General features: G+C 43.2%; 1 protein-coding gene across 1 annotated transcript in view; it reads right to left on the bottom strand.

Annotated features, from left to right (window-relative positions):
• Positions 1-12,932: 12,932 nt before the first annotated feature.
• The window catches only part of DNAJC8 (DnaJ heat shock protein family (Hsp40) member C8), a 47,307-nt gene continuing 36,675 nt past the window's right edge, over positions 12,933-23,564 (bottom strand). Inside the window, exons 8-9 of the mRNA XM_083173413.1 lie at positions 22,404-22,479; positions 12,933-13,764 (exon numbers count right to left, since the gene is read on the bottom strand). Coding sequence (XP_083029539.1) covers positions 13,642-13,764; positions 22,404-22,479 — 199 coding nt within the window. The 3' untranslated portion in view covers positions 12,933-13,641. The remainder of the gene's footprint in view (positions 13,765-22,403; positions 22,480-23,564) is intronic.

Here is a 23,564-nt window from a genome sequence, read left to right as displayed (position 1 = left end):
ACCCTAAACTTCTGCACCAGCCCCCCCCCCCCTTCCTCACTGCGTACTATTCCCCCCCAAAGGGGAAAAAGAAGAAAAAAAAATATGAGGAAAACACAAAACGGCGCAGGCTGCAAATCACCTTGTAAAATATGCAAGGCCTCCAGTAACCCCAACATCTGCACCCAGAGGGGAAACCTCTCTGCCCCCCCCCCCCCCCCGATTCCCCACCTAAAGGTGAAAAACCCACAGAGCACAGCGATGCCTCCATACAAAAAGTCCTTGATGACCTAGCAGCCAACGAGGGCCGCCTGTCTAATAATCAAGTACATCAAGTTAAAGAAAGGGTAAAGGAGGTTGAAACTCACACCTCAGCTTTAGAGGACGAGATTACACCTATGAAAGGGAGTATAGAAGAAATGGCCAATCAAATAAAAGCTGTTAATGCAAAAGTGATTAATATGGAGGGGTGCTTCTGTAGAAATTATTTGAGATTTGTGGGACTGCCAGAAAAAGTAGAAGGACTAAGCCCTGAACAGTTCATTCAAAAATGGTTAACTGAAACTTATGGGTAACAAGAAGAATATTTTATGGTGGAAAGAGCCCACAGAATACCTATGAGAGCTCTCCCCCCAGGGGCGCCGCCCCATACATTTATTATCAAACTACTGCACTACGCAGACCGGGACACAATACTGAGGTTGGCCAGAATCAAAGGTCATCCTACCTGGGATAATATAAAGGTCTCCATCTTACCTAATTATGCTGGAGAAGTCCAACGGGAAAGGTCTCAGTTCTATTCCATTAAAAAACGCTTAAGGGAGCTGGAACTACAATACTCGATGATTTTTCCAGCAAAATTTTGCATTCTACATGACGGCGCAACAAAGTTTTTTAATTTGCCAAAACAGGCCGCAACCTGGCTTGATGGTAACTTTCCAGCACAGCGCACAATGAACTCTAGCTGAAAATAAGGATATAGAAAATATGGACTCCCCAGGGATGGAGTTACACCAAATAGAGCACTATTATTGATATGGATAATTATTTGATTTTCCCTTTCCCTTTGTTTTCCCCCCCGTTAACCGTATATGATATGTCAATTATCTGATTATACGCTTGTCAGTAAGAGGAGTTCATAAGAAAAAAAAAGAAGCCAAGATAGGGGTAGTGGGGGGTTCACTCGGGTCAATTATGTAAAAACAGGAGCAGGGGAGGACCCCCAGCTCATGGTCATTATATTTATTGTCCCCATAAAAAAAAGAAGAGAAAAGAGAAAACAAATGAGTAAAACCTGGGGGGGAGGCTAAAAAGTATAACAGTACTGAACCTAAGGATCTATGCTCAATGTGGGAAGATCTGTAATTGGTCCACTTAAATATCTCCTAATATGGTGTCAGTGAAATATTCCCTCCTTACATGGAATGTAAGGGGGATGAAAAAAAATTAAAAGAGCGCTAGTAATGCTACAGATACGACAGTATGCTGCAGACTTAATATGCCTGCAAGAAACAGACCTGGTGGGTAATAACTTGCTATCCCTTAAAAAGGCCTGGATAGGTTGGGCTTACCATTCCTCTTTTACATCCAATTGCCGGGGAGTATCTGTACTGATCCGAAAGGGAATTCCCTTCATTAAAGAACAAGTGCAGACAGATACAGCAGCAAGGTATGTGTTCATGAAGTGTAAAGTGGTTCCATTAGCCTTTTTTTTTTATAAATTAGGTAGTTTTTATTGAATTTTTAGAAAACACGAAACCCTTAGTAGCAAGACAGCGCATATATAATGATACATAAGTAATATAGTGAGTGAAGATAGCACACATTGAGTATATGATAATACTCTATTACAGGGGTGGCCAACCGGTCAGAGGTAAAGAGCCGAAAAATATCGTCGGTCAAGCCAAAGAGTCAACATCACGCGCGCGCCAAAAAGGGGTGTGATCGGGGGAGTGGTCAGGGGCATGGTCATATGACATAAGGGGAGTGGCCACATGACAAAACTTTATGCCCCCAGTGCCAGATATGCCCCCCCACAGTGCCAAACATCATATGCCCCCCCCACAGTGCCAAACATATGCCCCCCCCACAGCTCCAAACATCATATGCCCCCCACAGTGCCAAACATCATATGCCCCCCCACAGTGCCAAACATCATATGCCCCCCACAGTGCCAAACATCATATGCCCCCCCACAGTGCCAAAAATCATATGCCCCCCCCCACAGTGCCAAACTTCATATGCCCCCCACAGTGCCAAACATCATATGCCCCCACAGTGCCAAACATCATATGCCCCCCACAGTGCCAAACATCATATGCCCCCCCCCCACAGTGCCAAACATCATATGCCCCCCACAGTGCCAAACATCATATGCCCCCACAGTTAGGAAGCTGGGCCTTCCAGCACAGGTGTTGCCCACCTATGCTGGAGGGCCCAGCTTCCTAACTAAAGGGCCCACCTAGAGGGTCAGGAGGGCCCAACAAACAAATGAGCCACGGGCCAAGAGGGCCCGACTAATGCGCCCACAGGCCGGAAGGGCCTGAATGTGCCCATGGGCCTAGTGCCCGACACCCGTGGTCTAGGGTGGATGGGGGGTAGGAGGCCAAAGGCCCCTACCTGGTGTTGGGAGAGGCCGCTGGTGGGAGCTTCGTCAGCTCTTTTGCGTCCCACCCCCGCTGGCCTCTCCGGGAGCCATCTTCTTTCTTCTTGCAGAAGGCGCCGGAGATCTTCTGTCTTGATCCCGGCGTCTTCTGGCCTCTTCAGCGGCGCCGGAACTCTTCTCCCCGCCGCCGTCTTCTGCGCCGTCCTCCAGCGGCTTCTCGCGTCTTCAGGAGCACTCCTGCGCTCCGCCGGCGTAGAGACGACTTTTCGCCCTCCCGCTGGCGTCTGATGTCAGACGCCGGGGGGCGGGGCGGAAACGAAGGGGCGGAAACGGAAACTTTCCTATTGGCCGCCGATGCGGCGTTTTGAATTGGCAGCCGAATTGGCGCCAAATTCAAAACCCCGCTTCGCCGATGGGACGGGAGCCGCACATTACAGCGTGGCGAGCCGCGGGTTGGCAACCGCTGCTCTAGTAGGTATCATCTACAAATAGACAACAGAGAAAGTAATATGATATAATAACCCGCACACAGGATAAACCAATTAGTAAAACCCGAAGGCGCCATTCGAGTGAACCATCCCAAAAAAAAAAAGTTGGCAGGGGTATCGTTCAAATGATATAGTATAACAGTAAAAGGTATAAGTGTAGCCTCTCCACTACATATATGTATATAAAAAGAAGGTAGTAGATTTACGTCATATTGAAAATCTGTCTTGCCACGAACATTATCCCAAATATGAAAACAAACCTCCCTACAACCCACTAAGCCCAAAATAAACCTCCCCATATCCCCCCACCCTGTATGACCTATCCCCAACTCTAGGTATACCTGGATCCCGAATAACCTATCTCCCCCCAACTAGCAATACTAACTATCTAAGCCTACCATAAAAACCCAACCCTCCCACCCAACCTAAAACGGATAGAGGACATATGGACTGTTGGGGGTAGTGACCCATTGGCCGCTAATTGAATATCATCAGAGTAGAGTGAAGCAGCAGTATGGAACTGTAACCCTCCCGCCATACACAAGTAGTGGAAAGAATAGGATGTTAACCCAGTGGCTATAGAGTATGCACCCACCTATCATAAGATAGCGCACAAGCAAAAAGAACATAAATATCACAGGATATATGCATACAAAGCATTTAGAAAAAAAATATTTATAAAAATTAGAAAATGGCAAAAATGAGAAGAGATATCATTCCAAGTTAGAATAGAGCACTAATCAGGCCAGTACTCCATCCCCCGAAAGCACAAGGCTCCAGTTTCACAAGGATGTACAAAACAAGACCTAGAGCATGTATAAGACGAAGTCCAGGGTCTCTTCATAATCATTGGAAGCCCGAGAGGAGTTTGGAGGGAAACCGTGTCATCACCAATGCCCACAGGAGTAGGACATCGGATAACCTCACTCCCAGGCACTACATAGTCAATTATAGAACAGCAAACAGTCCCAGCTTCAGACAGATCCTTAGATGGGTATACATCGCGAGTATTAACCGGTATAGTAGTGATGATAAGAGCTGCATGTACAAGAGGTGCAGGACTGCAGGTAGAGGACAGGACGCCTCCCCGCATGTTGTCAATCTGGTGCAGAAGTCTAGTAGTGGAGGCAGAAATTGCGTGCAGTATTTGTTGGACAGCAGATTCCATGGTTCCTTAGCTGAAAAATGGCCTCAGATGTAGATGGCAGTGGCTAGCACACTGCCAACTGTATAGAGGAGATTGACCACTTTAGGAGCAAGCAGTAATAGTGCACTATTAATATATTATAATCCAGGGGAACTCATGCAACCAAATATACAAAAGGATCAGTTAGTCTGACTGCTTGCAGGAAGTCCCGGCCACAACAGGCATCACCCCTTCAAATAGTAGAGGAAGCAGAGACATTTCAATAGATGAAGGAGACATATGTCACAGGCTGTATAACCAGATATACCTTACCCAGGTAATCATGTGCCACAGGAGACCTTTTAATGGCGTCGCCGCCTCAGGAGGGAGGAATCCTGCAGGTTGTAGCTTCAATATGCATCTCTTAACTCAGGGGAGAGGGAGCTACAGGAATGGAGCACAGGAGAGGAAGGATGTGGTGGAGTCCACGCCAGCAGTTCCCTCCAGCAGAAGTAGATCGTCGCAGGTGCCGCGGCCCAGGAGACGATCAGGCAAGATGGTGCCGGCCCCTCTGTGTGGCCAAGCAGCGCGCCTCAGCGGAGACGGCTCCCGCTTCTCACCGCCAATCCCCCAGAGTCACCAGATGCCTCCACCCGCCCGCACACCCGGCAGGAGGCACCCACTAAGTCCCAGACCCATGTGATCGCGCTCCGAGAATGCCGGCACCCAGAAAGAGCCACCGGAAGATCTAAAATGGTGCCCGCATCCAAGGGAGAGGACACACGGATCCTAGAAGGCCCAGGTCTCCACAAGCCACCAGGGAGGGTCACGAGTGATGCAGGAAGCACAGGAGAGGTAAGTAGAGAGCTTCCGCGGGGGCCCGGGGCAGGATATATTAAAAGGATATTGCCGGAGCTCTCAGTCCCCGCACCCGCTCACATTGCCGGCCAGACCACGCCCCCTCCATTAGCCTTCTTACTGCTGTCAGTATATATACCTCCACCATTTACATATGAGATCTTAACGAAAGCAACAGAATTTATGGCATCATTCCCAATACCCCGGTGATGATTCTGGGAGATTTTAATAACATTTTAGAATACAACAGAATATAGGGTTGCCCTCCACCTCAGAATAGCGCTAAAAAGATAAATGTAACTCCCCTGTTTAAGTAGACACAACTGGATTGGATCTTCTAGGGTAGTGGTCGTAGAATATAAAAGACAAAAACACAGAAGGGCTCCGCCCTCGTATAATACCGCTACTTCAAACAATACTGTGCAAGCATATGGGTAATCAACATATGGTCTAAATGGACATTGTTATCGTGGGATTCCCCCTCTCAAAACACTCACACTATTTTAGAAATAGGAAAGCACATCAGAAACAATGAAGATCCTTATTATGTAGGGATATTCAAATGAAGTCGGGGATTCCCCCTTTCCAGGTACTCACTCTTTTGTAACTTGAATATGGCGTATCATATATGCTGCTGAGTCCTGTCACTCTGTGCAGTAACAGAATTCCACCAGTATAGGAGTAAAAACGAATCCTCCCAACATTTATAAATTAAGAGGGAAGTGCAGGAGCAGAGCAATGTGTCCCTCTTGAAGAGTGTCATGTTGGGAGGATTCGTTTATACTCTTATCCCCTGGAGGCAGCTTTTATATACCAACCTTTTTCTGGCAGTGAGGTGTTTAATTCAATCCGCAATCTTAGGTCCCTGAACAGGTATCTTCGAATCCCAAGGATCTGCATGGCAACTGTTAGTTATATAATTTTATAGCTGGAACCAGGGGATTTCAGGGCCTCTGTGGACATCTAGGAAGCCTATCTGCATGTACCCATTCGGCTGGAGTATCAGCGTTTTCTTCACTTTGCTCTTCGGGAGCATCACGATCAGTTTCAGGCACTTCCTTTTGTTATCTCCACAGCCCCTCGTGTCTTTCCATAAGTCATGGCTGTTGTGGCGGTTCATCTCGAATGCGATGAATTCAGTATTGTACCTTGTAGCTGTTGTATTCTATTTTTCTTTGGAGGTGTGGTGTTTCCTCCAAGCCCTTACCTAGAATTGCTGCTTGGTTGTGCAAAAAAAAAAAAAAAGAATCTCATCAACCCTTTTACTTCAATAACATTTTAGACCCTTTACTTGATAGGCTCACAAAAGCATCCTTTGGAGTGCATAAAACTTGCTTCGCATCCATAATTAAGGAAATGGGTTTGAGGGATGCATGGAGGGAGCGACACCCAGGAGAACAAAAGTTCTCATGTTTTTCGAGTTCGTACGATTCTGTCTCAAGAATCAACCTGGCCTTGGTATCAGAGGATTGGCTCCCTCGAATTCAGGGAATAAATGACAGAACATGGGGGAATTTCTGATCATTTTCCACTAGAGATCATAGTAGATACAGGGGACAAAAAGGGCTTTTCCTTTTGGAAATTGAATGCCTTCTGGCTGACACTCTTAGAATCCGGGGACAAATTAGAAACTTCTTGGCAGGAATTCTTTGAGAAATATAGAGATACAGGGTCGGTGGAAAATGTATGGGAGCATTTAAGGCTATCTCAGAGGTTCCCTGATAAAAGAAATAGCTGAGCTGAAAGCCTTATATAGAAGGGAAGAACAGAATCTGAAACTAGGTTGTAACAGTTTATAACAAAAATATTTGAGTAATAGTACAGATGAAAATAAACGGAAGTGGCAAGATACCTGGCAAAAATGCATTTCCGATAAGATAATATACAGGGACCATACCAGGTATTTTAATGGAGATAGGCCTGGAAGCTTCTTGGCATACCTTTCACGATCAAATCAACCGGGGAATACTGTTACTGGAATCCAAAATCTGGGGTGGGATATGGTTTACCAGACTCCAGAAATAGCGGAGAGCTTTAGGCAGTACTATTATAATTTATATACTTCTCAACAGGGTCAGTAGTCTGAGGATATCCATACATTTCTCTTAGGGATAAAAAACAACAACCAAGCTATCAGGGAACGCTAGGGAAACGTTGGATAGTCCATTGTCCCTTCTTGAAATAAAAGAGGCTATATCGTCGCTTCCCGGTGGTAAGGCATAGGGACTTGACGGTATCCCTCAGGAGCTTTATAAAAAAAAAGCATAGTAAATTCTTCTCACAGAAATGTCTTGACTTATTTAACACAGCATATGCAAAAAAAGATATTACCAGCTAGTATGACAGAAGCCCTAATCATAATTTCGCTGAAAAAAGATAAAGACCCCAAAAATATGGATTCTTACAGACCCATATCTTTATTAACATGAAATTTTTATATAATATATATTTTTTTTTTTTATTAAAATACTTGCCAAAGTCCTTTCAACTAGATTAAATAGAGTAATATGAGAAATCATCCACTCAGACCAAACAGGCTTTATGCCTGGGAGGTCGACCACATCCAATCTGAGGCGATTATATGGTCAACTTCAAACCCACAGGAAGAGGGGGAGACCCAGTGGTGATCTTCCTCGATGCCGTTAAGGATTGGATTGGGTAGGAATTGGCCCCGTTTTTATTAATTGGGTGAAGTTGTTGTATGTTTCTCCATCAGCAAGAATGTCTGTCAATAAATATATATCCCCTAGTTTTAGAATGGAGAGAGGTACTCGCCAAGGCTGCCTAATGTCACCAGCCCTATTTGCTGTAGCAATAGAGCCGTTGGCATGTATGATTAGAGTGAGCATACTAATCCAGGGGTTAAAAATAGGCACTAGAGAAGACCGAATCGCCCTATACGCCGACAACATTCTGTTATTTTTACAGGACCATGCTGAGTCAATGCCTCGGGTGATGGAAATGATTAATGTCTTTGGCATAAACTCAGGTTTACGGATAAACTGGAGTAAGTCATATTTTAACATTGCGAGGCAATTTCCATATAGTCCCTGATTCGTCCACACCATTGAAATGGATAAATGAATTCAAATACCTGGGAATATGGGCAGGGCCAAAACTAGGTTTTCCGGTGCCAGGCAGTCATTTGGTCGTCCCCCCACCCTTCCCCCTGAGCCTTGGCCCTGGCGCCGGAGGCTGAGTGACCCCCTGCAGACCTAACTATGTGCAGCGGGGATCCTGGGACTGGCAGCGGGGGTCGCGACCTCCCGCACAGACATACCTATGTGCAGCGGGGATCCGGGGATGGGCAACGGAGGTCCGGGGATGGGCAGCGGCATTTTTCCTTTCACTTGTAACAAGCTACGCTATTCGCCTGGCAGCGGGAAGCGCTGCTGAATTTGAAAAGACTTGCAGGATGCTGATTGGCTGAGAGAATTCAGCCAATCAGCATCCGGCAAGTCTTTTCAAAATCTGCTTCCCGCCTGGCAAATAGCGTAGCTTGCTTCCAGCTGCTGCTACTCCCGTCATTGGACCCCCGCTGCCCGTCCCTGACAGTTCACCCCATGCAGCGCCTGCGGCGCAAGACCCCCCCCCCCCCCAGTTACGGCTCTGATATGGGTCTCTAGGGATATCTGGAAATTTGAAGCCTTCAATATAACTTCTCAAATTGATTATATCAAATCTAAAATTAATCCATGGGGTAGATTGCCAATATCTTTAACAGGTCGGGTTAACCTGGTAAAAATTATTATTCAACACAAACTTCTGTACATAATACAGCATTCCCCTCTCTATTTGCCTCAGCGTATATTTAAAGTGGTGGAGGGACTGATTTCTTCTATTCTATGGGTCAATAAAAGAGTTAGACAAAATATACTATCAAGGGATAAGGATAATGGAGGTTTGGCATTGCCCGATTTCTGGATTTACTATCTCTCCTTACAAATGGCATATATAAAAATGTGGGTAAAAAAGGGGGGTGGAGTACCTGTTACGCTCTTGAGTAAGGTGGCTTTTCCCTTTTCGCCATTACAATTCCTATTGGCTCGTACGCCTCTGATCTCTCTCCCCCCTTCCTGCTACAACAGGTCCGGAGGGTGTGGGCAGCAGTGGATGTTGTACTGGGAAACCCCAAACTTGATGCTTGCTTCCCCATTTGGAGAAATAAAATTTTTCCAGAACTTTGTAAATAGAAAGACTTTTCGGGTTGGGTATCCTTTGGAGTCTCTGCGATTGGCCAGCTATACCAGGATGGGACATTATATTCCTTCGAATATTTAGTAGCTACATATGCAGTCCCCTGTTATTACTTTTACAAATACTAACAACTCAGGTATGCGGTGAATGCACGAGGGGGGGTACCACTCCACAAATTTCTGAGAGCTCCGTTCATGCGATGATCCGTACGGTGCCAAGCCGAAAACGAATCTCTGCTCTGTACTCCTCTCCTTTTCTGGTACTGATAAATTAAATGCCCTACGTAATAACTGGGTGTTTGACTTGGGGCCCATTGAGGATGATGATTGGACTTCTATGGTTGGCTCCCCGAGGGGTGCCACAGCATATGCCAAGTTCCAGCAAATCCATCTATATATTCTGCACCGAGTTTACTGGACTCCAAGTAGACTGATGCGACTGGGCGGAACTGCTACAGATGCCTGTCCGAAATGTTTGGCAACTGGGGCTGGTTTCTGGCATCTGCTGTGGCCACAAATATACTATTTTTGGTAGGCAACTACTCTTAGTATTCGGGACACGGGAGTTCAGGTCCCCCACAGTACCCCTCATATTTGTATTTTTGGTCTTGATTTGGAGGAGCTCCTTCCTACTCATCTCCGGTTAATGTTAACAACCTTCTCACTCTGGCCCGTGTCTGTATAGCTAGAACCTGGATGAGCCCGAACCCCCCGTCTCATGCTATGTGGGTTGCGCTTGTTAATGTCACCCTCTCGCATGAGCATTTCATGTATTCTAAACGTGGATGTGAACATAAATATGACAAGGTCTGGGGCCTCTGGCAGAATTATTCGCTGTATACCTAAGGCCATACCCCCTGATTTACTCTGTAGCCCTGGTTGTTTGTGCCTTTCCTGGGCGCCATTCGCCTCCATTCACTGCCTTCCACTACTCATTCCACAAACTACTGTTACTGTATGTCACTTTGTTATGCTTATATGACTGAATGACAGATTTACGCTAAATGATTGACAATGCACTATTTGTTTTTTGGGTACTTATGTAGTAACTGGGCTGCCGATTTTGAAATCGGGTCCATCGCATCGCACCCGACCAAATCGCATGCGATGCGATGCGATGGACCCGATTTTTCCATAGGATTCAATGTTAAAATGGACTGAGTCCATTTTAACATGGAATTCAATGGGAAAAAGGGGTCCTTTTCATACCCCTACTATCCAAGTGGGCATGGAGTTGGATATAAACCTGTGGCGAGCGTAGCGAGCCACCGAGCCCGAAGCGTGGCGAGCGTAGCGAGCCCCGCGAGGGGACACAGAATACCGTCCGCTCGCCACGCTTCGGGCTCGGTGGCTCGCTACGCTCGCCACAGGTTTATATCCAACTCCATGCCCACTTGGATAGTAGGGGTATGAAAAGGACCCCTTTTTCCCATTGAATTCCATGTTAAAATGGACTCAGTCCATTTTAAAATTGAATCCTATGGAAAAATCGGGTCATCGCATCGCATCGTATGCGATGCGATATCGCATCTGATTGTATGCCTTAACTTAAGGCATACAATCAAAAAATCGGCAGCCCAGATACTACATAAGTACCGTTTTTTGTTCACTCATGTATAAAAAAAATCTTGATTTAAAAAAAAAAAAAAAAGGGGGGGGGTGGAGAGCGACATGAACAAAGCACTATGTGTCCCAATGACACATCCCTTTACAAATTTTATAAATATTATCTGGTAACATGAAGAAAAAAAAGTGGTCCCCGATTGCAAGACAGGTTGTTAAGGTCTGGAGACTGGTGGAGACTGTATTGGGAAGGGCACGAATTATAAGTAAGAAATTATGGATAATATATAATAAATCACTTCGTTGTAGTAGAATGCTCAAAGAGCGGAAATACATTGCAAAACTCACAATGAAAAGGAATTCACATTATAAATTAAAGAGCAATTGAACAATTAAGTCATTAAGTATAATATTGCAACAGTTGGTTATTTTTTTTTGACAAATTTTTGGGGCGTAGGGGCCTGGGGCTGCTTTAAGCCATGGTGGATTAAAGAAGGTCCGAGTGTGCATACTAAGGTCAATTTACTCAAGACATGTCTGCGTACAGGCATTAAATATGTATATATGACGACATACAGATTTATGATACATTATCTGTTTTTATAATTTTTCTATTGAAGAAAAAAAAAAAGATAAATAAGTAATGGAAGGGATTGTGCCACTAGCTTGGGAAGAACCTACCTCCCCCATACCAACTAAAGATACCCCAGGGAATGGGCTGACCACAGCATCAATATTGTGCCAGGGACCCCCTACCAAGCATCCCTGCTGCTGGCACCATTGTCCCCGATGCCTGCACCCTGGTGGTCCAGCTGGGGTGTGAGCAACACGGTCACCCGCTAGCTAGTGCAACACAGCGGTCCCTACACCAGAGACTGTGAGCTGCAATTGGCTACCTGCAAATAGGGAGCCACTTTCCTGATCCCCGGTGTCTGGCTGTGGTCTCGGCGTGACATGCCCAGTCGTGGTGCTGCGGCCACCAGCACAGGTGTCCTATGGGACACTCAGCGCTGCACACTCAAAGTAAAATAAAGCCTGCATAAGGCAGGTCGGGAGGACGCGTAACTCATGCACGCACCACGGTTCGGGCTGGCATGTGTAGTGGGGGTCTGAAATGGAGGCATTTGCCAGATTAATCCAAAACCGTCAGACAATAAGTGAATTTCGCAGTTTAGGTACTGAGGGGCAGATTTATTAAGCTTGGAGAAGAGATAACTGTACTAATTATACCTGGTGTATTTATGTTTAAGTACTTAGTACTGAGAAAGGATACCGCTTTACAGACACAGGGGCAGATTTATTTAGCTTGGAGAAGAGATAACTGGAGATAAAGCGGAGAAAAGGTAAAAGGAGATAAAGCACAGCCAATCAGCTGTGTTTGAAGACGACAGTTGGGAGTTGATTGGCTGGTGCTTTATCTCCTTATACCTTTTCTCCGCTTTATCTCCAGTTTATCTCTTCTCCAAGCTAAATAAATCTGCCCCTGTGTCCGTAAAGTGGTATCCTTTCTCAGTACTAAGTACTTAAACATAAATACACCAGGTATAATTAGTACACAAACCTTGGTATAAATTTGCATGCCGCAGGGAGCCAGCGGCAGGCAGGGAGATGGAAGCCTCCCTGTCTGCGCCAGAGTCTGTGTGGGGGGGTAGGAGGGCTCCCGGGACACAGGCAGCACAAGCTGCCTCCCCCAGAAGAGCTGGCAGGGGTGCTGTGAATGCTGACTACGCAGGGCTGCCGCGGAGTCACTACGCTAGGCAGCCGTTGGGCTACGCTGCTTAGTCTACGCTGAAAACGTAGCGCAGCCAGGTGCCGTGATATTACACAAGTTCCCTTTTTTTTTTCAACTTTAAGTTTCTAAAATACATCATGAAATAAACTTGATGTAGGAGTACAGTGGCTCCCTCTTTATAATGGTAACCCTCCACAGTTCTCTGTACAAAATATATTTCAAGTATAAGTGCTGTATGAAACCCTTGCTACAATGGAAGTTTTTGGTTTGGGGTTTAATCCAGCAGCATAAAGTAAGAACATTGTGTAGTTCTAGTTTCTGTGCATTGGGATCACAATTATCTTGTTTACTCTTAACCATATATTGACACGCAACATACACAACATTGTGTCATTTCATTATTTATTAGTACAATGCTCAAATGTATTTTATTATAACAATTCCTTGATTACGGCTACAGTTAGAATATCACTTATGTTAACATGTAAAGGGCTGGTAACTGAATATTCATTGGCCCATTTTTGGTGAAGGCAGAGAGCAGAGGTAAGAACCATGTAAAAGCTAGGCTTGATTTCACACTGGATAAGGAAAATTGGTGCTCCTTGGGTCTGAAACCAGTAACACGCACATATATATATTTGTAATATATAATCAGTGGCAAGCCATGCCATTAAACAGCCAATGGCAGTCTTACTGTTAGTACAATATACCTGCTTGAACACAGCTACATCAATGAACTGTTGATTCATTGTCACTAACGCCTGATCAGACCAGCATAATGTTAAATGCTATTCAGTGTATTCTGAAAATGGAAGTTAACCAACTGTGCTTTCCATTTGTCACACGTCCACTAAAATGAATGAATGGCTTACATCAAAAGTCACAATCTAGGTACAAAACATTACATTATAGTCATTTCCCCCACAATATTTTATTTTTTAAAGGTATATAGGAGGTAACTGTACAAAACAAGAAGGTAAAGTAATAGGCAGATGAGTAAGTAACCATCCGTCAACAAACAGGACACTACAAAAGGAAAAGATGGAAATGCAGTTTATAAAACTGAAGAAGTGAGTAATCACAAACGGGGGAGGTCACTCTCTCTGCTCCATCTTCACTTTGGGTGGTTTTAAAAATGTCCGTGACTTCTTTTCCTTTTTGCCTTTTGTGTTGGCTTGGAAATTTCTCCAACTATCAACACGTCCATCTCGACTCTCCTAGAAAAACGAAAAACAGGAGACTTTATTCATCTATAATTAGGACACCCTAAGACAGGGGTAGCCAACACCAGTCCTCGAGAGCTATCAACAATTCATGTTTTCCAACTCACCTCACAGGTACACTCATGACTAACACATTTAAAAGATCCACAGGTGGAGCTTATTACTTCACTTGTGACTGAGGAGACATGGAAAACATGCACTGTTGGTAGCTCTTGAGGACTGGAGTTGGCTACCCCTGCCCTAAGACTTCACCAGAGGGAGGCTGAAACTATGCTTGAAAGGTTGGTACATTTACAGGCAAGGAATATATGGAATAAAATCACCAACATTTTTGATGCAAACTAATTTTATTGGTTTACATTTATCACAATTCACTTATCAACAGACAAAAAAACAAAACCAAAGTATACAAGCAGAATGTAAAAGAAAAGTGAAAAGTAACGGTATTGGGGGGGGGGGGGGGGGGGGGTATATGATTTCCATATAATCAATTTTATTAAATCAGTCTTTAACCGTTGGAGGAGAGGGAGAGCTCCACCTTATCGGGATGACTGATTTAGCGGCATTATTCAGATAGCATAGCAGGGATTTTTTATATCGTGAGATGGGTGCAGGGGATAGGTAGAACAGCCAAAATATTGGGTCGGTAAGCACCGGTTCCTCCACAATAATCACAGACAGTTTAAGATCTCAAACCAAAACAGAAGTATGCGTGGGCATTGCCACCATATGTGGAATGGATTGCCAGGTGCCATAGAGCACCACCAGCATATATTGGGAACACTGATGCACATCCTAGATATAGCATCTGTACCATTGGGACAGTAATTTGTATTGGGTCTCCCGGACCCCAACACTAGGGGAACAAGCATGTGCTAAACGGAAAATTGTAACCAAATTGGTTTCTCCAACCTCCTCATCCAATTCTTGATCCCAAGTTTTAGTAAAGTACAGGAATAGGAGGCTCGTATCTTCAAGAAGGAGATTATATATTAGAGATACTGTTGGAGGGAGGGGACTTACTAGCAGCACAGAGGAGCTCGAAAGGTGTTAGAGTTGTTATGAGTGTGCCTGAAGAACCGTGGGATTGGAGATAGTGGCGGACTTGTAGGTACCCGCCAGTATTCCCTGCTAGGCAAGTTCCATTTGGTCTATCTTCAAAGGACAGCATTTTTCCTCCACTCACCAGCTGCTCAACTTGAAAAATCGGCCCCTATCTAACCAACAGCTAAAGGCTCTAAGCCTAAGGTCTAACTCAGGAGGGAAGTGATTATGTGTCAAAAAGGATTCATAGGGTGAGGACAGACAAAATAGAGGGTGACTTCCCAAGAGAGACTTTCAGCAATGTAAGGTAGGCCCTATAGTAGTGTGTGGGAGACTGAAAGGAGAGGGGAGCCACAGGCCAAGTAGATAAGTAAAGATAGTGCTGCTGTTCAATCTGGACCCACTGCTTCGATATATCATTCCATGACCACTCAAGAACTCTAGTAAGCAAGTGTGTGTGGTAGGAACCCTGAATATGGGGGAGCCGGAGACCTTCTCTGGGTGTCGTCCTATACATTAAAATTTAGCTTTAGACATTGTCTCTTTCTCCTCCCCACACAAAGTCCTTGATAAGGGCCTAAACGTCCATAAATCAGCGCTGTGGTATTTTTATGGGTATGGTTTACAGAAGATACAGGATCCTAGGAAGGGAGTTCATTTTAAAGAATTCCAGCCCAAGAAGAATCGGAGGAGGGGTAGCAATGTATGTAAAGAAAGGCATAAATGATACTTTAATAGAAAACATTGAAGAAAAAACTGAGGCCCTTTGGGTGAGAATAGAAATGGGGGAGAAGGACATTATTCGTACTGGGGTCATCTATAGGTCACAAGGCCAGGGGCAGGATTTGGACAGGAGCCTATTGCTTGATGTCACTAAAATGGCTTTAAAGGGAGAAGTCATAATCATGGGAGACTAATCTACCTGATGTTAATTGGGAGGAGTCTTTTGCAAGATCAACTACAAGTGGCAAATTTCTAAATTCCCTACAGGGAATATGTCAAACAATTGGTGAGGGAGCCTACTCGCAAAGACTCAATATTAGCAGTATGGTTTAGTATCAAGGCAGGGTCCAACTCCAGTCACACAAAAACTAAGGTGTTGGGTAAATCAATGTGGCCAGTCGGAGTTCATCCAAGGATATTAAAATAACTAAAAGGTGTGTTGGTAGCGCCATTAACAGATTTATTCAACCAGTGACTAGATACAGGTGCAGTTCCAGAGGACTGGAGAAGAGCAAACGTAGTTCCACTGCACAAAAGCGGAAGCAAAGAAGAAAGCAAAGAAAAAGCAAGTAACTACAAACCAGTGAGCCTTACATCAGTAGTAGGGAAATTAATGGAAATACTATTAAAAGAAAGAATAGTGGGATCTCTTAAATTAAACAATTTACAGGATAAAAAAAAACAGCATGGTTTTACTGCAGGGAGATCATGCTAAACAAGTCTCATTGACTTTTGACTCCGTGACCAAAATACTAGATGAAGGGGGGGCTGTAGATGTGGCATATCTAGACTTTAGTAAGATATTTGACACTGTCCCACATCGCAGACTGCTAAATAAACTCTAAAGTGTGGGATTGGATTATAAAACAATTAAATGGATAAGAACCTGGTTGCAGGATAGGAAACAGACAGTTGTAGTAAATGGAGTGCATTATATGGAGGGACATATTACCAATGGAGTACCCCAGGGATCTGTACTTGGACCAGTGCTTTTTAATATATTTGTTAGTGACATTGCAAATGACATTGAAGGGAAAGTATGCCTTTTTGCAGATGACACAAAGATATGCAACAGAGTAGACACACCAGGAGGGGTAAATCAAATGATTGATGATCTATGTAAACTTGAGAATTGGTCAAGAGTATGGCAACTACAGTTTAATGCTAAAAAATGCAAAATTATGCACTTGGGACTCAAAAACCCAAAGGCTCAATATAGTATCAAGGGTACTATAATGGAAACTACTGAGGAGGAAAGATCTAGGAGTCACTATTTCAAGTCACTTAAAGGCAGGAAAGCATATATAGAAACCGAATACATCAAACAAAACACTAAACCGGTAAAATCTGTCTATAGTGTATAGAAAGCAGCATTGTCTAGGAGGTGGGGGAAAGTGTCTTGTTAGCTTCTCTTTCAACAAAATTAGGTTTCGCGACACTTTCAATGTATTGTAGCAAGATGCAGATGGGAAACAGACAGGGTGGTTGTTTTTTGTTTTTTTTCACACACCAAATTATGTGCACAACTGGAAGCAAAGACTAAATACAATATATACACATTTTAATGTACAATTAAAACAGTGGAAATAAAATAAATAAATTAGCTGTTGCTGGCCGGGATCTGTATAGCAGACACTGACCATAGCATGCTGTGGGCTTAACCACTAGTCCAGTGGTTCCCAACCCTGCTCCTCAAGTACCCCCAACAGTGCATGTTTTGCAGGTCTCCACACAGAATCACAAGTGACAGAATTAGCTCCACCTGTGGAGCTTTTCAAATGTGCCTGAATAATGAGTGCACCTGCTGGGTGACCTGGAAAACGTGCACTGTTGGGGGTACTTGAGGACCAGGGTTGGGAACCACTGCACTGGTCCATTAGGGATACTGTACCATCCAAGTTAATTGCAGCGTGCAGGTTGATTATGGCTCTGACTGAATAGTCCTGGCAGGTCAATAAACCCACAATGATTAACTGCGGCTAATTGAATTTGTATTCAAACATTTGATATTTAAATTCTTAGGTCTAATGTCACATAGGACATTAATACCACATTGGGGTATTCAATCTTGGCTGAGTTTTTCATCAGTTGAAAAAAATATATATATATATATATATATATATATAAAAACTTTATTTCATTTAATCTGAAAGTACAGAATTTCAGATCAAAATTACTTCAGACATTTTTTTTATATATAAAAACGGTACAGCCAAAAAGTATGAATTAAAGAAAGGTGCCTAATATCTAACCACTGAGATTTTTCTGTATGGCGGTCAATCGCACAAGACTGCAACATATACAATTTTAGAAGTGAGGTGAGGCCCCTATATTCCTATTGGATACATTCTACTCAATGGTTTTAGGGGTGTGCTATCACAGACAAAGTTAAATTGAAAGATTTACAGGGAAAGAAAATAATTTGTCTTGGTGTGGTGCACCATTAGCAAAAGACAATTACAATGAAATGTAACTTTTAAGGAGTATTTTTAAACTGCAAATTATATTAAAACACATAAACGAGACAAAAGTTAGTTTTGTGCATGTTAAAACAGCACGTACAGCGCCACCATGTGTACCATAGTATTCCCCCAATATGTTATTAGTGTTCAGCGTATTTTTTTTATACCACCTGTGTTTTTTTGTTCCTATGGCTATAATAGTATGACTCTTTAAACATATGGAGAGATTATTCAGGTTCCCCTGTCATAATAAACTAATTAGTCTCTCAATTAGATCAGTGGAGTTTTCATACCAAATAACTCTTGTGAAACAAAGTATTTAATATTGCAAACTATTGATACAAATGTAACACACAAAAGCATGCATCTATGATTTTGGTGCCTTTCTGTTAATCCTGATAACAAATGCCAATTTCTTAGATGGGTTGGTATATATAATGGTCAATCAACAGTACAGTATATGATACACTCAGTCATAATCCTGGACTCATAGGAATCCTGCAGGAGTCTGGCATTTTTAATGAGTCAGTAATGGATTAAGATTGCATCTTCAAGATGCAATTAAAGATGCAACTTTATTAGTGTAATCATGTAATGTTCAGGGGGATAGTGTACGCCTTATTATTTCTCTGCAGGGAGCAGTCTGTTTACCTTTTGTAATCAGGGAAGCACTGGTGTTTGTAAGGACCTGTTAATAGGGGCTGTGTTGGCAGCTTAAACGGCTCTGCTTTGATTTATATAGAAGTGCAGCATTCAAGCGTAATACACACCGCAGTATATTATCTGCAGGGAGATCAGGGTCATAGCCTCCCCAGACAGGTAAGCCCCCACCGCGGACGCTGTTTGTTCACACTGTGGTGTCATATTTAGTGTGCACCTGCAAACTCCTCCTCCTGCTTGCTGCACTACAGGTCTCAGCAGGTAGCACCTCATATGTCCAGGGTGTGCGGTTTAGGGCCCCTCCCCCTATGTATCATAGCCTCCCCAGTCAGGTATGCCCCCATCGCGGACGCTGTTTGTTCACTGTGGTGTTAGCGCAGACACACAGACGCCCGTTAGATATACAGCACACAGTGAGACAAGCAGTGCAGCGTATGCATTTTACAAAGAGGAGAAGAAAAGGGCTGTTTGGGGGACCACACTGATATTTTAAAATATAACCTTTATTGATATTAGTTTTTAATATTCCCTATATCAGGATTAGGGATGTCAAAGTCGAATTACATACACGCCATTTTAGAATGGTATGGCCGCCATCTTTGTTTGCAGAGTTACGCAAATAAAGTATAATAACAAAGTTTTGTAATAAGGCGAACCCAGTGCGCTGCCATATTAATACACATAAATTCATATCCCACACTCACACGTAATAAAATATATTTCATATGGTTTTAGTTCACAGCACATCGTTTATATTGGTAATACACGATCTTTCCTGAACATATTTTGCATCTATATGTTCCGTCTCTCATGCGCAGCACTCCGGTCCTTGTTAAAAGTCCTAACGGCCAACAGTTATGGATCAATTCCATAATCAATGGTCATTTTGCCATGTGCTCTGAGAAACCTTAGGAAATCAGGTTTGCAGCTGGTTTCAGTGTTGATTTACGACCCCTATGACGATGCCTGAAGACAAGGGACACTGAAGTTCACTCCCCTGCACCAATCTGCAAGAAGCGACATCTGATCCCTTGACCAATGATGACCCTCACTGCCCCCCCTCTCTGGACACTATAAGAGTGGGAGCACAGCCCAAACTCAGTCTGTTCTTCCCTCCATTTCCCTAGGCTATGACAGAATATAGCGAGCTCCACCGGGTAGCGCCAACGCTTTAGATGAGACTAACGGTTTGCATTCCTGTGTGTATTTTCTATAGTGTGGCTGATTGTATTTTGTATCTGATTATTTTCCCCCTAGTAGTTTAAAGCATACTTTGTATTGTATGACAAACTGTACACTGTGTTATACTGTTTCTCTCTTTCTGTAACCCCCTGATGTCCGCTAGGGTCTAAATACATTTGGAGACTATCTCCTTATTTCTTGAGTCATACTTGAGTCTTGACTTTTATTCGCATTTAGCGACAAAGGTTTAATACAGATATTATCCTTTAAAGGTGTACTCAAATTGGGTACTAAGTACTGCGAACAGATACTGTTTTATAGGTTTCGGTATACAGTAGGAGCAAGTTTCATCTTTGCTCCTTCGGCCATGGCTAGCCATGGCTATTCTATTGTTCTCAGCTGCAATACGTATTGTATTGCAGCTGAGAACAATAGAATAGCCATGGCTAGCCATGACCAAAGGAGCAAAGATGAAACTTGCTCCTACTGTAGCGTGCATCATACACGGACAAGGTTCGCTACGCTGTGGTACGCTTTGTTCGCACGTAGCTAGGAATAAAGGGTTAGTGGTTTACGGACTAAGTACGTAAACTGTGCACTTCACTTGTTATCCATCTGGTCATATTTATATTGACATTCCTAGGGAATTCACGTAAATTGCAAAAGTTTTAGGGGTTCTCTTTGTAAAATGCATATACCCACGCTGTAGGGACAACAAAAATCTAAATAATTTCTCTGGAGTCTCCCCATCCTGAAACCAATCAGTGATCAATCATTTGACAAGGTTGTGCGGATACACACCATACTCCTCACGGAGTAAACTCCCAGTGTAGCGTATGCACACGGAAGCTCTTATAAAGGGCTATAGCGTTCAGAAGAGTGAGTATAATCAATCAAGGGAGGACACCCTGAGAACACTCGTATGGCTGAAGGTGCCGACACGCGCTTCGCAGATACTGCTTCCTCAGGGCAGGATCCAGTAGCCGAGACTTCTCGGGCCCAGTATAGTGTAAAAAGTGCACAATACAATGAAGTAATTCATTTAGACAATGGATGACAGACCCTAAAACTTACACCTAATATGACAGGCATTTGATTAATTTGAAACACAAAAACCACAAGAATCAGCCTCAACCACCCTCCCCAAAATGCGCCACAAGATAAAAGGGCGGTATTCAATGAGAATACCTGCGAGATGCAGCGAATCCTTTTTAGGATTCGCTGCACATTCGCCACGTTCCGGAGCCGGCAGGCTCCGGTATTCAACGTGTCAGGGGCTCGCTGCCCCTGACTGGCGAATATGAGCTCCTGCGGCGTATGCCGCAGGGAGCCTTAGGACGGTGGCAGGCAGAGAGATGGAAGTCTCTCTGCCTAGCCCAGAACGTTTGTGGGGGTTAGGTGGGCTCCCCGGGTGCCAGCAGGGGACCTATATTCACTATACCCGATCGTAACGATCGGGTGCAGTGAATATATGAATATGTAATGAGCGGCTCGGCTCCGGCGCCCCCTGCTGGCTGCTGTGTAAAAAAAAAAAAAAATTAAATTAAATATATATTCATGTGCTTACAGCACATGAATAAAAGTAGCATGCCCCTCCTCAGAATAAAATTCCTGATTTTTTGACACCAAATGTAAAAAACAAAACACTTTATTTTAAAAGTTCACATTCCACTTCTCCATAAAAAGATAGCGATTGTTACTCGGTGAATCATGGCGAAAAAAACCTTCAAATGTATTCGCCATGTGGTCATTGAATAGGGCGATTCACCGTTTTAGTCAAAAATTCGCCAAACAGCACAAATTCGCCATAAAAACATGGCGAATCAGGCTCATTGAATACCGCCCAAAGTGTGATCTATTTAAACACACTGCCCCGAGGCAGTGTGTTTAAATAGATCACACTTTATCTTGTGGCGCATTTTTGAAAGAGGGAAAGAAAGAGGGCCAAAAAAATCGGGTTCACAGTAACTGGTATAATTATGTTATTATTAATAACAAAAAACGTCACTTGCAGCTCTCAAATGAGGACCTCTGTGCTCCTCAATAATACTAAAACATTCAGACTACTCGTTTTGATGGTAAAAAAGGTAACTTTTTTACCATCAAAATGAGTGGAGTCTGGATGTTAAACAAAACTACATAATGTCATATTGGACAGTGGAGAGTGTGTATGCAAGTTAAAGCTTTTAACTTATGAAATTTATGGTTAATTGGGCTAATGAGCTACTGACAATTTGTCCACTGTTTTTTATGCTCTTTTATTATCAGTAATAGCTGAGGTTATATGCATATATTCTGTTTTTGTCATTTTTTTGCGTGTGATGTATATTAATACAATTTTCAAATTGGTAAGAATCTAGTGTCACGTGCGCTCTCTAAATATTGTATATATTTTTTCTTTCAATTGATTAATTCATAAAATTTAGATTGTAAGGTCTACAAAATGGAATGGAAAATATCTACACTACTAAAAAATAAAAATCTAAAACTCATTTTTTATTAAAGACAAATTCAAGGCAATGAATGAGAATACGCAGTATAAGTATATACAGCCACTGGTACCTCAAAGTTTTTCTGCCACTCCCTCTCCCGCTTAGCTTTTTCTATTGCTTCTATTTCCTCTTCTCTCTGTCTTTTCCTAAAACCAAAATGAGCAATTTAGTTAGCAAGTACACAAAAAGTAAAAACCGCTGTTTGTGATATAGAAACAAAAATATAGAAACAAAAATATTAAATACAATATACAATCTAGAATAAGGTTGACATGGATGAATCTAAAAATAAAGGTTTTGGTGATCCGCAGTAATCTTTTCCCTTAATGATCTGAATGGTGGTACCGGTCTTATAATATCAAAAAATAAAATCAAAGAATATCAGGATGCTCAGACGCTGCCCGGCATTAATCCAGAAATACCGAGAATTTTTGGGCTAAATCCCAGGATCCCGCCGATCCCAGGATTGGCCACCCTAGTTAGAACCCTGTGTGCACCATACAACTCATTTTTCTTTAAAATTTTTGTTGGACGAATCAAACAATGTTACTTATCGGTTTTATGATTATGTGTGGATAAATATTATGTAGTACAATTTATGTGCACACACAAAAAAACAAGGAGGTGGACCTTTTAAAAAAAATAAAAATTAGCATCGATGCATTATATTGATCAAGTCCACACTCCTGGGCAGTATGAATTTTGGTGTGTTCAGGCCAGATGGGGAAGTTAACTCGGTACTTGTGTAGTTTCACGGCGCCAGTATGGCGCCGTGCGTCCGAGTCCCCTTGCGGGCTCGGTGGCTCGCCACGCTATTTAAAATCAACTCCATGCCAACATGGATAGTGGGGGTATGAACTATCCATGTTGGCATGGAGTTAAGTTACTTTTTTTTAACATAGTTCATGGCGAGCGTAGAACCCGGAAGTAGCACAGCGCCATGAAACTACACAAGTACCGTTAACTCTCACAGGATGGAGCTTCTCATTTGTTTGGCCATTGGTGCTGGCTGTAAAATGGCAGCAGTGCAAGTATCCTGGTCTCCCTTTAAGCCATATAGAGCCATTGAGAGGTCCAGAAAATACTGGACCTCTCAATTTGTGTAACGCGTACCCTCACATGGCTCACTGCACTCGCCATGCTTCAGGCTCACACTTATATTCTCCGTCTATGTCGACATGGATGGTAACTTAAGAACAAGGCGGTTAAAACCTTTTTAATGTCAACATTT

The sequence above is a fragment of the Crinia signifera genome, chromosome 2 (genome assembly GCF_055691185.1).
Source record: "Crinia signifera chromosome 2, ASM5569118v1, whole genome shotgun sequence".
Lineage (NCBI taxonomy): Eukaryota > Metazoa > Chordata > Amphibia > Anura > Myobatrachidae > Crinia > Crinia signifera.
The sequence above is the reverse complement of the archived record's forward strand: the minus strand, read 5'-3'. Positions and strand labels throughout refer to the sequence as shown.